At 35.0% G+C, this 14398-nt stretch overlaps 2 protein-coding genes across 3 annotated transcripts in view; one reads left to right on the forward strand and one right to left on the reverse strand.

Moving 5' to 3' along the window:
* fbxw8 (F-box and WD repeat domain containing 8) overlaps positions 1 to 6012 on the forward strand; it is a 33777-nt gene extending 27765 nt beyond the window's left edge. The window contains exon 12 of the mRNA XM_026245413.1: positions 5877 to 6012. The gene's annotated coding sequence lies outside the window, so the exon portion shown is untranslated. The remainder of the gene's footprint in view (positions 1 to 5876) is intronic.
* On the reverse strand, positions 697 to 8976 carry fbxo21 (F-box protein 21). 2 transcript variants are annotated; one of them, XM_026245411.1, is made up of 12 exons: positions 8690 to 8976; positions 7893 to 8028; positions 7661 to 7755; positions 7461 to 7582; positions 6937 to 7083; positions 6554 to 6690; positions 5909 to 6045; positions 5228 to 5407; positions 4798 to 4930; positions 3159 to 3349; positions 2724 to 2881; positions 697 to 2480 (listed from the first exon to the last, which is right to left on the reverse strand). In XM_026245411.1, the coding sequence occupies exons 1-12, from the start codon at positions 8911 to 8913 to the stop codon at positions 2242 to 2244; spliced, it is 1899 nt and encodes a 632-aa protein (XP_026101196.1). In that variant the 5' UTR covers positions 8914 to 8976; the 3' UTR covers positions 697 to 2241. The 2 variants fall into 2 exon arrangements, with proteins under 2 accessions (XP_026101196.1, XP_026101195.1); XM_026245410.1 differs by having other exon boundaries at positions 701 to 2480; positions 7661 to 7770; positions 8690 to 8974.
* Between the last annotated feature and the right edge of the window lie 5422 nt (positions 8977 to 14398).

Genomic DNA, 14398 nt, shown 5'->3' on the forward strand with positions numbered 1-14398 from the left:
TATTAGGGGTCGTTGTAAATAAAATTATTTGTAAATACATGGCTTATTTTAATATAAAAATATTTAATAATACAATAAAATTATCATTTAAAATAAATTATTAAATTAATTATAAATGCATGATTGTATGTGATTATTAATTTAAATCAACTAATATGATTAAATTATCGGAAAGATATTATTTTGTTCTTGGTACTTATGAAAACATTTGATATGTTCATGAGAAAGTATTTAATATATAGTCTTTCTTCTTCAGTCAGGATTAAGGTATAGTGTGGGAGATGCATTGCTTATATTTGCATTATGAATATTTGAGGTTGTATGTAACTTGGATGAGCATTAGAGTTTATGCAAACACACTCTGTTTTGGATACAAGAGGGACACCACCCTGACTTTTTTGTGATTCATTATCCAACTTTCACTTTAAGCTGTTCAGTGCATGAAAAAACTAAGAATTGGGTGACTTGTAAAAATGCTTCTAACCAGCATAACAATTAAATCAGCATAGTTATTAATATAAAATATTTAATTGACATGTTTTATTATTTGATTTGTCTCTCAAGCTGACATGAACAAAAAATGCCAATCTGGTTCTAGAGAATGACTGAAGAATATTGCAAAGAGCAACTCACACTTTTGCATTATATGCCAAATTAATATTTTATTTACGTATTCCTGTGCAATCTGTAATGGAATCATGATTCAATGAGTACACTTAAATAATTAGGTATCTAAAATCTCTTCACTTCCAAATAAGTAGATAAGTCATAAAAATTAAATAATAAATAACCAGACCATCAAAGTAGAGATTATTCTTTAATTGTGATTGATTCTCTTATATTTTCAATACTTTTGTATTTACAACCCCAGAGAGCCAAGAATTCCTTGAGCCCTTATTCTCTAGTTTATATATATATATATATATATATATATATATAACTTTGAAATAAACATTACAAAATATTACATAATATATTAATAATAGCTTTAGAGATTGTAACTCATGTCAAGTGCATGTTAGTTAACATATTAACATATGTGACATTAGTGCATTAGTTCAGTGAGATGTGTTATGAATGAAACGGGCCTGAAGTTGATCATCAACACATATACAGATATTCAGACTGTACACCTGTAGTGTATGTTCACATATACATACTAGCTAGAGTTTATTTTGTATCTGCACAAATACTGTAACTCAACCACTCAAATACAACACATGTAGTTTCTTTCAGTTTAGACGACATTTGCAGCTCTGGGTCAAAGTTGCGCTTAAAACTAATCTAGGACCAGGATGTTGTACAATTGAAATCAGTGAGAGAAAAACTACTGATCTTAGACTGGTTTTGCCTTGAAGGAATTGTTCACCCAAATATGAAAATGTACTCACCATCATGCCATATGGGGGTAGATGAGTTTGTTTCGTCATCAGAAAAGATTTGGAGAAATGTAGCATTACATAACCATCAGACCAATGGATCCTCTGCAGTGAATGGGTGCCGTCAGAATGAGAGTCCAAACAGCTGATAAAAACAACACAATTATACACACCAGTCCATCACTTAACGTGAAAAGCTGTGTGTTTGTAGGAAACAAATGCATCAAGACGTTTTCAACTTCAAACCATTTCTTCCGGCTAAAATATGAGTCCTCTATCCATAATTTTGCTTTCTACAGTAAAAAAGTTGTCTTTTCTAAATCAGGAGAGAAATGTGCACCGATCAAGCACTGTTTATCAGTAAAAGCAGTTCTAATAAGATATGTCAGTGGATTTTGATTTTAAAGACTGCATGAAGCATTTTTTGTATTATGGACTCAGATTTTGCTTAGAAGTGATGGCTTAAAGTTAAAATGTCTTTATGCAGCATTTCTCTGTACAATTTGTTAACTGATCGACTGAAGTGATGTGGATTACTTGTGGATTATTATGATGTTTTTATCAGCTGTTTGACTCTCATTCTGACGGCACCCATTCACTGCAGAGGATTCATTGGTGAACAAATATGCTAAATTGAGCTAAATCTGTTCTGATGAAGAAACAAACTTTACTACATCTTAGATGGAATGAGGGGCGAGTAAATGAAATAAAAAAAAATAATTTTTGGATGAACTATTTCTTTAACTAGATCTTCAAACATCAAGTTTAGTCCCTCATCAGTTATAACAGTTCAGGAAAAAGTGAACGACCAAACATCTAAAGTGGGGAGTGGGGGAGGGAGGGAGGCAAGTGACATTCTGGTCTACGGATCTAATAAATCGTGGTCCTGAAAATTGGCGGTGGGCTCTGGTGATTGCCCTGAGTTTGGGGTGAGACCGTGGTAGTGCTCCTCTACAGTCCCGTGGGTCTTGCACATGTCCTCTGGGTAATGCGCCTGGAGCTCTTCATTAGCGATGTAGTGTGTGTCAGCGAACTCGGTGAAGTAGCGGCCGACCTCAGGGTGAGCGATCTCCGGCGGGGCCGAGTGAGGCTCCAGATTCTCTGAAAAAAAAAAAAACAAGTGAGTTTCTTTCTTTTTATTTTAAGATTGCAATTATCTCGAATCAATTACGACGTCACCCATTTGCCACAAAATAAATGATTCAATGACACTGATGAAATTGAGAGCAATTGGGACAAAGACTCAGTTTTCAGATGCCAATGATAATACACCAAAAGTATAAGCACAATTAAAACCATGTTAGAACTCCATTGCTTAAATCTTGGCTCACAAGAAAAACTCACCTTGTGCAGCATATCTACATGTACCGTCCTGCACCAGGACGTTGTAGAATGGCTGATCAGCCCCCTTAGACAGCTGATGGACCCTCATTGTGTTAATCCACTCCTGACTCATGGTGCATTTAGGGTCCCATCCGTAGATAACGCAGTTGTAGCCTGACCTATGAGAGAAAACAGTTTGTGAACACTGTCAATCAAATATTCCTGATCTAAACGCATGGTTCATCTACATTCTACCTAAAGCTATATAAAGTATTAAGCCTTTTTATTTTGAAATGAAGATTGCATTCCCATCCTGTGCCAAAAAAGTCTGATTTCTCACTGTATTATTTAGCTGTAGTATATTTGCGTCATCAATATAAGCTCCAGCTGGAGAACTGAAGTAAAGAGTTTTCCATATGGTTCTTTAGTTTGATGTTCAGACAAACAGGAACCCACCTCTTATGTTTCATGATGAGGCCTACAGAGTACAGTACGTCCCTGTGCTCAGGCACACTGCGTTTCTTCACCTCCAGCTCTACTGGATGCCTCTTATGCTGGATGTGCTCGAGCGTGTGCTGCACCAGATACCCGACCGCTCCATGCTGAGTCGGGTCAAGAGCCTGGATGTGCTGTAGAATATCCAGTACCTGAGATAGAGAGAGAGAGAGAGAGAGAAATCAAACAAGCATAGAGGTTATACTTGCATTGGAATATTTCTATAGACATGATTATGAAATTCACTTGATTATACATAGAGGTTATCTGGTTATACAATTTGTATTTTTCGGTTTAGCCGCATTATTCACCATCCCAAATATTACATGCAAATGCAACATTCCCTCTCTTATAAACCTGTTTCGTGTTAGGCATGAGAGGGATTTATGTGACAATAACCGCCATCATTTTGTATTTTGTGCAATTAGCCAAAGCTGTTGGCAGATTGCACAATTGCACAGTCAATGCATAGTCATTTTGTAAGAAAGTGTGACATTAAATTAGTAAGAAACAAGTACTGGAATAGCAGAGTGGAGAGTGGTGGAAAGTGGTTGGAACGGAAAGCAGGAATGGGATTAGGAAATTATGAAAGTAAACTAAAATTGAATTATAATGACAATTTTATCAATACTTAAATTATTCATTTAAAAAAATGTATTTCAGCTAATTGCAGGTAGTTTAACTTGATTTTTAAAATAACTAAAACTGAAAAAAAAAAATTATATATGTAATATATATATATTATATATATATATATATATATATATATATATATATATATATATATATATATATATACATATATACATATATATATATATATATATATATATATATATATATATATATATATATATACTGTTAATGCATTTTTATTTCAGTTTTAGTTATTTTAAAAATCAAGTCTTAAATTGCTGGGGTATATTTTTAGCAATAGCCAATTAGCAGTATGGATCAAAATTATAGATTTTTCTTTTATGCCAAAAATCATTAGGATAGTAAATAAGGATCATGTTTCATGAAAATATTTAGTAAATTTCCTACCATAAATATATCATAACTTAATTCTTTGATAAGTAATATGCATTGCTAAGAATTAATTTGCACTTTAAAGGTGAATTTCTCAGTATTTAGATTTTTTTGCACCCTCAGATTCCAGATATTCAAATGGTTGTATCTTGGCCAAATATTGTTCGATCCCAATAAATATAAATTTTTAAAATTCTAAAAAATTTACACTTGAGACTGGTTTTGTGGTCCAGGGTCACATACACACGTACACACACGCACACAGACACACACAAATATATATATATATATATATATATATATATTTAAAAAAGACTAAAAATTACAAAACACAAAATTAATAATAATTTAACTAAAATTAAAATGGAAAATATTAGAATAAAAATTCATTCAAAATATTAATAAAAATAATTGCATCTCAATGATACTAAAATAATTCAATCTTCCAATCGTATGACATATGAGTGTATATGTGTTTACCACTGTGCCAGAGTGATTTTATGTTTTTGACTGTTCTTTGAATTATGGGGTGCTACTGACATTTAAGTCTCATCTGTGAGACTGAACTCACTTTCTCAGGCCAGATGCCCAGGTGGAAGTAGAGGCGGGCCTGCAGCAGAAGATACTGCACATTATCAGGGTTAATAGTGAGGTAGAGATCCAGAGAGTCCCGCAGGAGCTGATATGATTTCTCGTTTCCTTCCCTAGACAAAACACAAAAGCAAGCACATCTTGTAACAAACGTGGGTCTGACAACTTCACAAATTCAGCTGACAGCCAAGAAAAACGGATTGAATTTACATAAAACACTGTCTACAACTGCAGAATCCCCTGACTGGCTTACTAATGAGTGTTCAAGCAGCACGAAACAAGTTATCACTAAAGCGTAAGTGCAGGGATTTAAGGAAATGATCATAGGTAACAGTACAGCAATATGAATATAAAAGAACACTGACACACAAGTACAGCTAAAGTAATCAAAGTCCACGTGTGATTCTCACCCTCGTTTGCCGATGTTCAGCAGGTTTCCCACCATCCTCAGCAGAAGCTCGCTGCTGCTTATAGCGCTGTAGTAGTCTGCTCCCACCTGGTGTCGGATCAGATTCTCACACTCTTTAGCAGCCAGCTGCTTTCCTTTCCCAAACGCGTCAATGTAGACATAGTCATAGATGTCATCACTCCTGCAAAACAACTCATTAGTCAACTTACTTTGTGGTTTTATATTTAATGCAAGCACAACATTTTTTTGAGGCATATTGGGACTAAAGTAATATTGCTGGAAAATGTAAATTATATTATTTCTCAGTGATAAATAAAAAGTTGTATATATAGTACATCATTCTTTACCTGGATACATACAGAATTCTCTCGTATACTATGAAACACATCTGGGATGCAAAATAAAAATGATATTGTCGTCCAGGTCCATCTTTATCCGCATATATACAGTATACTCACATACAGCAAGTAGCCAATCTCAACTGCTTAATTTCTTGTATCAGTGTTAAATGTATACTATAATATCTCACAGCTCTAAATGTGGCAATAAGATATAAAGATATCATAAACATTAAAATGATTTTTGTGACTTTGTGTATTGTGAACAGTGCTAAACTGATTGGTGTTTGCTATGTCATTTCATTCTGACAGACTGCAATAGCTGGGATGTGTTAAATGCCCACCTCCTTTGATTTTGGCACCAGCGGAGCAGGAAATGGTTGGGGAAGTTCACAGGCTCCAGAGGTACTCCTAACTTTCTGGCCAGAGTCATGTAGAGCACGGAGAGGCTGATGGGAATGCCTGTCCGACGGAGCAGCACCTGTCCACAAGGGGGCACACTGTGAGAAATAAACTACATTTCTGTCAAAATGTTTAATTTGCACATTCGATACAGTTTTAATGCACACATTTTTGTTCTTTTTTCTTTTGCTGTTAAAAAGTGTGTATCACCCTAAGATAATAAAAAATAAACTGTATCAAAGCTTAAATTAAATGACATTAAATTTAAGTGACTTATACTATATCAAATCATAAAGCACTTGCAGCTGTTTTCTTTGAATAAATAATTCAGGTAAAAAAATTATGATATATACACACACATATTCTATCTATCTATCTATCTATCTATCTATCTATCTATCTATCACACACACACACACACATTAGTAATGTTACTTATTTTAAATATATAAAATACATGTTACTTTAAAAAATTGGCTGATGTAATGCATGTTACTTATATAACGCATTGCCCCCAGCACTGGTTATCCACACTTCCTAACTTGAGTATTTTGGAAACGAGTGTGATACCCATGGGATTGCAGTACCTGATGTATGTATGAGTTGAGTGGATTGTAGTAGTCACGCTCATTGCCCTTGTACTGTAGCTGGTCATACAGCACAGCATTCAGAGCACATATGACCTGCCTTTGAAGCTCCAAGTTTTCCAGAACAAAGCAGTCGCCTGGAAAAACACTCCGGTGAAGACTTATATCGGCTTGGAGCATTAAGAACAACAATGCTAATGTAGTTGCCCAATGCAGTCCAAAGTAGATAAGTAAAAAATTTAACTCCAAGACATTTTATTGTCATCAAGTTGAGAGCTTTCATCAGACAACAGTGAGAAAATAAGCCTGGCTACGCGGGTCTGACTAATAGACCTCATGAGACCAGCAAATTGAATTTTCCGGATCTCTCCTTGCGGACTGACCTTGACTGGTTCGTAGACTTGGATGTGCGGTATTTTTTACTCGCAGACACTTCTTCACCTTGTCTGTGATTTCTTCTATCTGTGCAGATATGCTCTCAAGAGTGATATCAGCCAGAGGGTTGCAATACTGATCGACCAAAACAGCACCTGGAATTGGAGATTAAAGTGATATTTGATGCAAATCATTGACCTAAACATTAATTTCATGTTGAACCTCAATCATCCATAATAATATAGTGAGAAGTCAACCTATTCTGTGCACTATGCCTAATCTCATTGTGAATATTATTAAGATGTGGAAGTCTTTGCTAAGCATATATAAGAACGTTTTGATATTACAAAGCCCAGTGTGCAGCACACATATTTCAAGTTCATAATGCATGTATTTGAGCTATGATTATTATAAATGATAACAGTTAGAGCACAAGATATTGTTGGTTATACCAGTGCCACTGGTTTCAGGACTAACTATTCTTTTAATAAGAAATAAAATGTTACTTTTTGTGTGCGTGACATCAGCTAACCTTCAAGGGCTGATTGTTGTTCTGGCGCTCGCTCAAGAAAAACCTTCAAGTTCCTCAAAATATTCTGCTGCCGGAGGAAGTACAGGATTTTCTTTGCATAGTACTTAAGTGTCAAACATTTCCTGGGAGAGAAGTACATCTATAAATTCAGTTAAACCATTAAATGTTAAGAATTATATAAGTGGGAGCTCATTTCTAACCTTACGTCTGAGTTCAAAATTCCAAGCAGTTCATCCTCACAGAAGTGTTCTGGAGCACCAAGAGACTCGATTTCAGCAAAGCTGTCTCCAAGAACCTGACCAACGCAAGGCTGAGTTACAGATCTCTGGGTTAGTGACCAAAGCAACTTACCGTACAAATATACATGTCATATTAACATTTTTGAGAAAATGGTAAACTGCTTTTAGTTAAGTCTCCTGTCAAGTCACTTACAACTTCTGTGAAGAACCTCTTGGAAATAGACTCTACTGTTCTTCTTATCTGTTGACCAACCACGTGCCGCGTTTTGAATTCCTTCAGCCAATCATATGATTCATTCTGCTGATAAAATCTCTGCAGCCTGGGCCACCTAAAATATTAATGACACATCAGTAATGTTTGACAACATAAATGAATACCGGGCCATCACCATGGGACTGCAAATACGTTAAACCTTAAATGAGGCTAGTGTAATGTTGTGTGTCATAAAGAATATTTTTGTGTGCTCATATATCGATCTCCTGAGTAATGATAATAATAATAAAAAAATAATGATAAAAAAGTAATGTGCATGTATCAATTAAAAAAACAACTACAGTATCTGCTAGAACACAACAGTAGTTATTGTTACTATAATAACTCTAAATGTAATCATCTTAAAAGTATAGTTCTATTTAAAGAAGAGTACATGTTATGAGCACATAATATCATGCATTTCTGTGATCAAGGTCGCTTTACGTTGTCAACAATGATACTGTAGCTGCATTTCCCTTTTTTTTTTTTTTTAAACATATAGGAGGCGAGCCTGTAAAAACTGAACATATCATATTTTGCATCTCTCTGCGTGTGCACGCAGGATACATTTGGTGCATCAGCAGAATGACAACACGACCTGACAGCTCTCAAGTCACGCACTAAATGCACATCTTAAACCACCTATCAGGGAATAAATATATTTCTTATGGTTTGATTAACTGGCGGTTAATGGAGGTACAGTATCAATCTTTCGAAATGTTTTTAATTTATGCCACCTGAGCTTGTACTGATGCGCCCAGACCTTTCCCCTGCCATGGCACACGTCATGCAGCCTCTTGCACGTGCTGGAAACGTTGCAGATGTCGATATGGTTTAGAACGTGGAAGCACAATATATGCTCTAATAATTCCGCTGGTAAATCGGTTAACTGCTTGGCGAAACCCTCCGAGATTACCGCGCTTGTCCCTAAAAACCGATCTCCCGTGCATGGCGTCGCCATCTTTTCTGTTTACTCCGATGACCTCATCAATGCACCGCCCAATTGTCCACGAAACTACGCCCCTTTCCGATGCATTGGGCTAAAAGAGCGAAGCGTGAAATGATCCGAATATGCACATTTTAATTTGGAATATATTGAACATTAACTATAAAGAATATATATTCAATATAATAAATATATTGCAATCTATAAATTTTATTTAAAAATAAAATTTTACATTTTAAAAATAATACATTTCAATTTCATTATATATAGTGTCACAGTCGTTGTAATGGCATCCCTGTCTTCTCGAGCTGCTTTAATGTTTGAAAAGAGACAGTTCATTGGCCTTAAGGAATAGCTTTTCCATAAAATGGAAATTGTGTCATCTTTAATTCCCCTCTGTTGTATTGTATGTAAACACAAAATGAGTACAAGCTACACCTTGCATGCAGTGAAGAAAAGCACTATAAAAGTGGTCATACGACTTGTACACTAGTCCTCCGACAAGTGATATTTCAATTAAATAAAATCTAAAAAGCTTGACATATATTTGACGAATGAAATGAAAGTCAGATAAAAAAAAACCTTCATATATATATATATTTTTTTTTTCCAGTGCCATATTTGATATATTGGGCTTGTATGTCTCACATGGTATGACAAAGTGAGAGTATAGCAGACTACTTGCATATGATGCATATACATATCAATTGTAAGTTAGTATCTCTAAATTATATGTCTTAGCAAGATCATCAAAGCTTTATAGTTTTTATTTTGGGGGGCAAAACACATTTTGCAGTGGAATACAATGATGATTGAGAGATGAAAAAATAAAAATTCGTCAAAAGCCTGAGATATCATATTTGATACATTTTAACTTTAAAATTTAGATTTTTCTAAGAAGAAAAACAAACAAATCTGAATTGCTTCAGTCCCGTAAGGGTTCATCTTGAAGTATTACTAAAAATGATATCTTCTTTATAAAAACGGTTTTGCAACAGACATGTAAATCATGAGCTGAAGGGGGATGTTTTTAGAATTATACTAAAAGCCCTTTTATTTGTTAAGAGTATAAATCATCAATCAGATGATAGAAGGTGTATAAGAGATTGTGTACAAAAGGCTTTTCAGCAAATTTTTATCATACTGACAATTTAGAGACCTTGGAAAGTTGTATATCAAATTAATATGGCTTTTAAGAAGGGAGTTGTTTTTAAAAATGCGGTTTGTGTTCAGTACAGTACAGCATGCTGTTAGCAACGCCAAAGTCATGGGTTCGATTCTCAGCGAATGCATGAACTGATCAAATGTATACACCAGTGTGTAAGTTGCGATGGATAAAAGCAACTGCTTAATAAATGTCATGTTGTGTAATGAAATGTCAGGTTTAATGTCATTGACTCAACACAAATGCAAATTTGGTAAATGATACTCCAAGTGAGATTTGAGTGCCTCGAGGTGATTATTGTCAATAAGCAACAAACTGATTTGGTTCTATTCCTCAAACAAAAGCTAGAAAGATAGTTATATGGACTACTTTTATTGTCCTTTTTGGAGCTTGGCAGTATAAATCACCATTCCCCCCTTTTTTGTGTGAAAAAAAAAGCTTGTACATTCTAGATAACATTTCCTTTTGTGTTTAGAATACTGGAGAAAAATAAATTTTCCTTAAAAATAATCCAAAAAAGCTTGTAAAAAACACCCGTGACTGCTTGTGGGGAAAACAAACAAACATACAAATCTACAAAGCAAGCAGCATCCTGTATGGCAATAATCATAATTTCCATATTTAAAGGTGTTTTGTACAAACGCTGAATCCTTTGAGAGTTCTGCAGGAATACAGAGGACTCCTCTGAGAGCTGCACTTCATTTGCACATAACATCCACCGAGTTTCTTGCAGGAAGATGCCCTATTTTTGCACAGAAACCATCACAGGGAGTGTTTTTGAATTAAGGGAAAACAGATGGTGAAAAGACAGACGGGGACCATGAGTTAATGTCCCATGAGGCACGGTGGTCCCACTCAACAGGACCCTGTGTACTGCTCTGTGCCTGTCTCTCGCTCTGTTTTGCTCTTTCACACTCATTAACATTCTTTCCTATGGAGGTAATGGGGTTCTGAGGGATCACAATTCTGTTGCTATGTAATCTACTGATAATGTACTGTCATGCACTACAAAGTGGTTTTAGATACAAAACTAAATATATAGTTAGAATTGAGGGAGCAAAACGTAGCTGCTCTGGATCTTTTGATGATATTGATATTGCTCTCCAATAAACATTAAAGCTATGTTCCAGGTTCAGCATCTGTGACATACTGTCGATTACCATAAACAATACTTCAGATTCATCTCCTCTGTTTGTAAAAACTATCAGTAATTGTATGAAGTAGTGCACTGGTAATGGGAGTCTTTGGCACAAGACTTTCGGATAAGTTTAAAAGCAGAAATCTGCTTTTATTTTTAAATGTATTGAGTTGTAAAATTGTCAAAATCCTTAGTGGTGAGACCTAACTCATGAAAGCGTAATTTGCTTCATATAAACATCCTGGTATTTTGTGTGTATTATGTGAAAGCCACTGGATTTACACAGTCATAACAGGTGTTAAATGTTGAATTTAACTTTTCCCTGATATGGTAAGTAGTTCTGTCACATTAGTATCATGTAAATGTGTAATATTTAGCCTGCATCTTGTTTGTTTAATTTAGAATCTGTGTATATTTTAGCATTTCCTTGCAGTTTTTGCAATTCCTCGTCCCATAGTCTTACATTTAAAATGCCTTATGTCACGTTTTTTACAAACTCAGGGGTCAGGTTTTTTTGTTTTGTTAATTGGCTGCATGTATATAAGAGATGTAGAGCGTACACAGTAATATTTAACCCTGAAATCCCTTTGCATCTGAACCATCTGGATCATTGCATTTGATTTGGGCACCATCGAGAGTATGTTTTGGTGCATCTTCGTATCTCCTGAACAACACCACTTGGTGGCAGCATTGATTTATAAAACAAAACCTATTTCTCTCTCTGCACAGTCCTTGAGATTTTAGTGCTTACCATTGATAGCTGATAATAGCCCATCACTGAACTCATCTACAGGGTTTGCTAAACCAAAGTTCATGTTATTTCCAGATGCCTTGAGCATATAGTAAGAGATATTATTTAACAACAGAAAATGGTGTCCAGAACACTTATGATAACATCGCCAAGATCTTGAAACTATAGGAAATGCCATAAAGCCGGTTTCATTTATTTGAGCTTCTAGATGTTTTCTTAGAAAGCTATTACAGTGAAAATGGACCTCAGAAGATGATCACTATAGTGTACAGCAGAACCCATATAGATTTTCACTTGAAATTATACATTTCATATATTTTCTTGAGCTTCAGTATAAGCATTGTCAGATGCAACTTATTAGAAGTACAGTGTATATTTTTCTATTCAATATAGAAACACTTCATTGTATTTTTATTTGTGCTGTAGGCTGGAATGTGGTTTAAATCATCTCTGTGTGCTAAAGGTATTGTGCGTAGTATTGACCTCATCTAATCTTGTGCTGTGTAACTACAGTGTAGAAAGTCAGTCTTGGTGCAGCACAGTCAATATAATCTGATTTGGGCAAATAGCCTGGGGTTCAATAATGGATAAAGACAGGAATTTGACTTTGAGTTTACTGCTTTTGTGCCTGCTTGCTTTCTTGTGTTCTTCTGCTCTGCTCTGTCAAGTTTTCAGTACTTCATTTATTTTTCTTCCTAAAAAGCCATATAACTTCTCCACTGAATATGTAGGACAGTGAGTGCACATTTTTCTACACACACATCTCATTTCTTTGTGAATGTTTGCACCAGCTGAAGGCCGTCCTTGAAGGCAGCCATCAGCTTCCTAGAGGGGAAGCATCAGCATATTTAATTGGTTGGACTCTGGATGGAAGCATATTGTCATATTCATACATAAACATTAGGGAAGATAAAACCACACCTTGAAAAGCACCTGTCCCTGCTAACACAGTTTGCGGTGTTTATGTTTGCAGTACTCTCTGGAAGTTGTCAGTACTTACAACACTAAGGTTCTTTCCTCTATAAACTTGAATCATTCACAGCGACACATTTGGCAAGAACAGTATATTGTTCACAAGACAGGATCATCTAGCTCAGCTGGGTCCAGATGACGCCTAGTATACTTGATTCCTACTAATGACAAGGCTAATCGAGCACAGATGTCTACACAAGAGAATTATTCTCACAAGATGAGTTTTCTAATTGTTATTCTGCTAGTATACTCCTGCAGACTGGAAACTCTGTTTTTGACTATATTAAATGAACTCTTCCAACATTGAAGAACAGTGCTGGATTGTAACAATTGACTGTAACCGATCACATATAATCTGAATAATGTCATCAGATTTCTAAAATGAAGTACCCCGTATTTTCCGGACTATAAGTCGCACTTTTTTTTCATAGTTTGGCTGGTCCTGCAACTTATAGTCAGGTACGACTTATTTATCAAAATTAATTTTACATGAACCGAGAGAAATGAACCAAGCGAAAACATTACCGGCTCCAGCCACGAGAGGGCGCTCTATACTGCGGATGTAGACGGTAATGTTTTCTCTTGGTTCTTGGTTCTAAATAAATTCGATTTATAGTCCGTTGCGACTTATATGTTTTTTTCCTCGTCATGACGTATTTTTGGACTGATGTGACTTATATTCAGGTGCGACTTATAGTCCGAAAAATACGGTACTTGTTATTAGATGATATCAAGTTTTGTACTTGTATTGAAGTCCCCTGAGATTTTAAGTTAATATTTTAATAACGGAATTACACATTGACATGTTTTAATGTTGAAGATTTTATTTAGAATTTTTTTTTTTTTTTTTGAAGTTTACATTTTTGGTGCAGTTCTTTCACAAACCCCAGTTATTGTTTTGTTATTGAAAATAAATAACTGAATCTGTTTTTTCAAATACTGTATGTAATATCTTTGTATTTTTATATCAAAACTTTGTGAATTAGGATGAAATGAACTAGGTCAAAAGTAATGTAATGAAAAATTGGTCAGAATGCATTGCCTAAAATGTGTATTTTAATAGAGTTTATTACTTAATTACAGTTTTCTTCATGTAATTGTAATCTGACTACAATTTTTAAGTGCTAAACAATTTGACCTTGTTTTCTGTTCAATTAATATCTAACCAATAAAATTAATGCTGAAGATGCAGCTTGGCTTTGATAATTATAATGAATGTTTTCTTGCTACTTTATGTATTCTGTTTAAGTATGCAGTATGCACAAGACAATTAAAGTCATTTTATTGAGAAATATGCAACGATTTGTGTCCACAGTTCTTCACCAATTGAATATGCCAATTTTTTTCCCTGGCCTCCTGACAGTAGTCCTCCTGATAAAAGATGAGCTGATATGTCTAAAAATGAGGGAATGCGCTTGCTGACAGCAGTGACTTTGTAATGATGCTCAGATTCATTTCTCTGCCTTGTGTCCAC

This window comes from Carassius auratus, chromosome 5 (assembly GCF_003368295.1).
Source record: "Carassius auratus strain Wakin chromosome 5, ASM336829v1, whole genome shotgun sequence".
In the NCBI taxonomy this organism is placed as follows: Eukaryota; Metazoa; Chordata; class Actinopteri; order Cypriniformes; family Cyprinidae; genus Carassius; species Carassius auratus.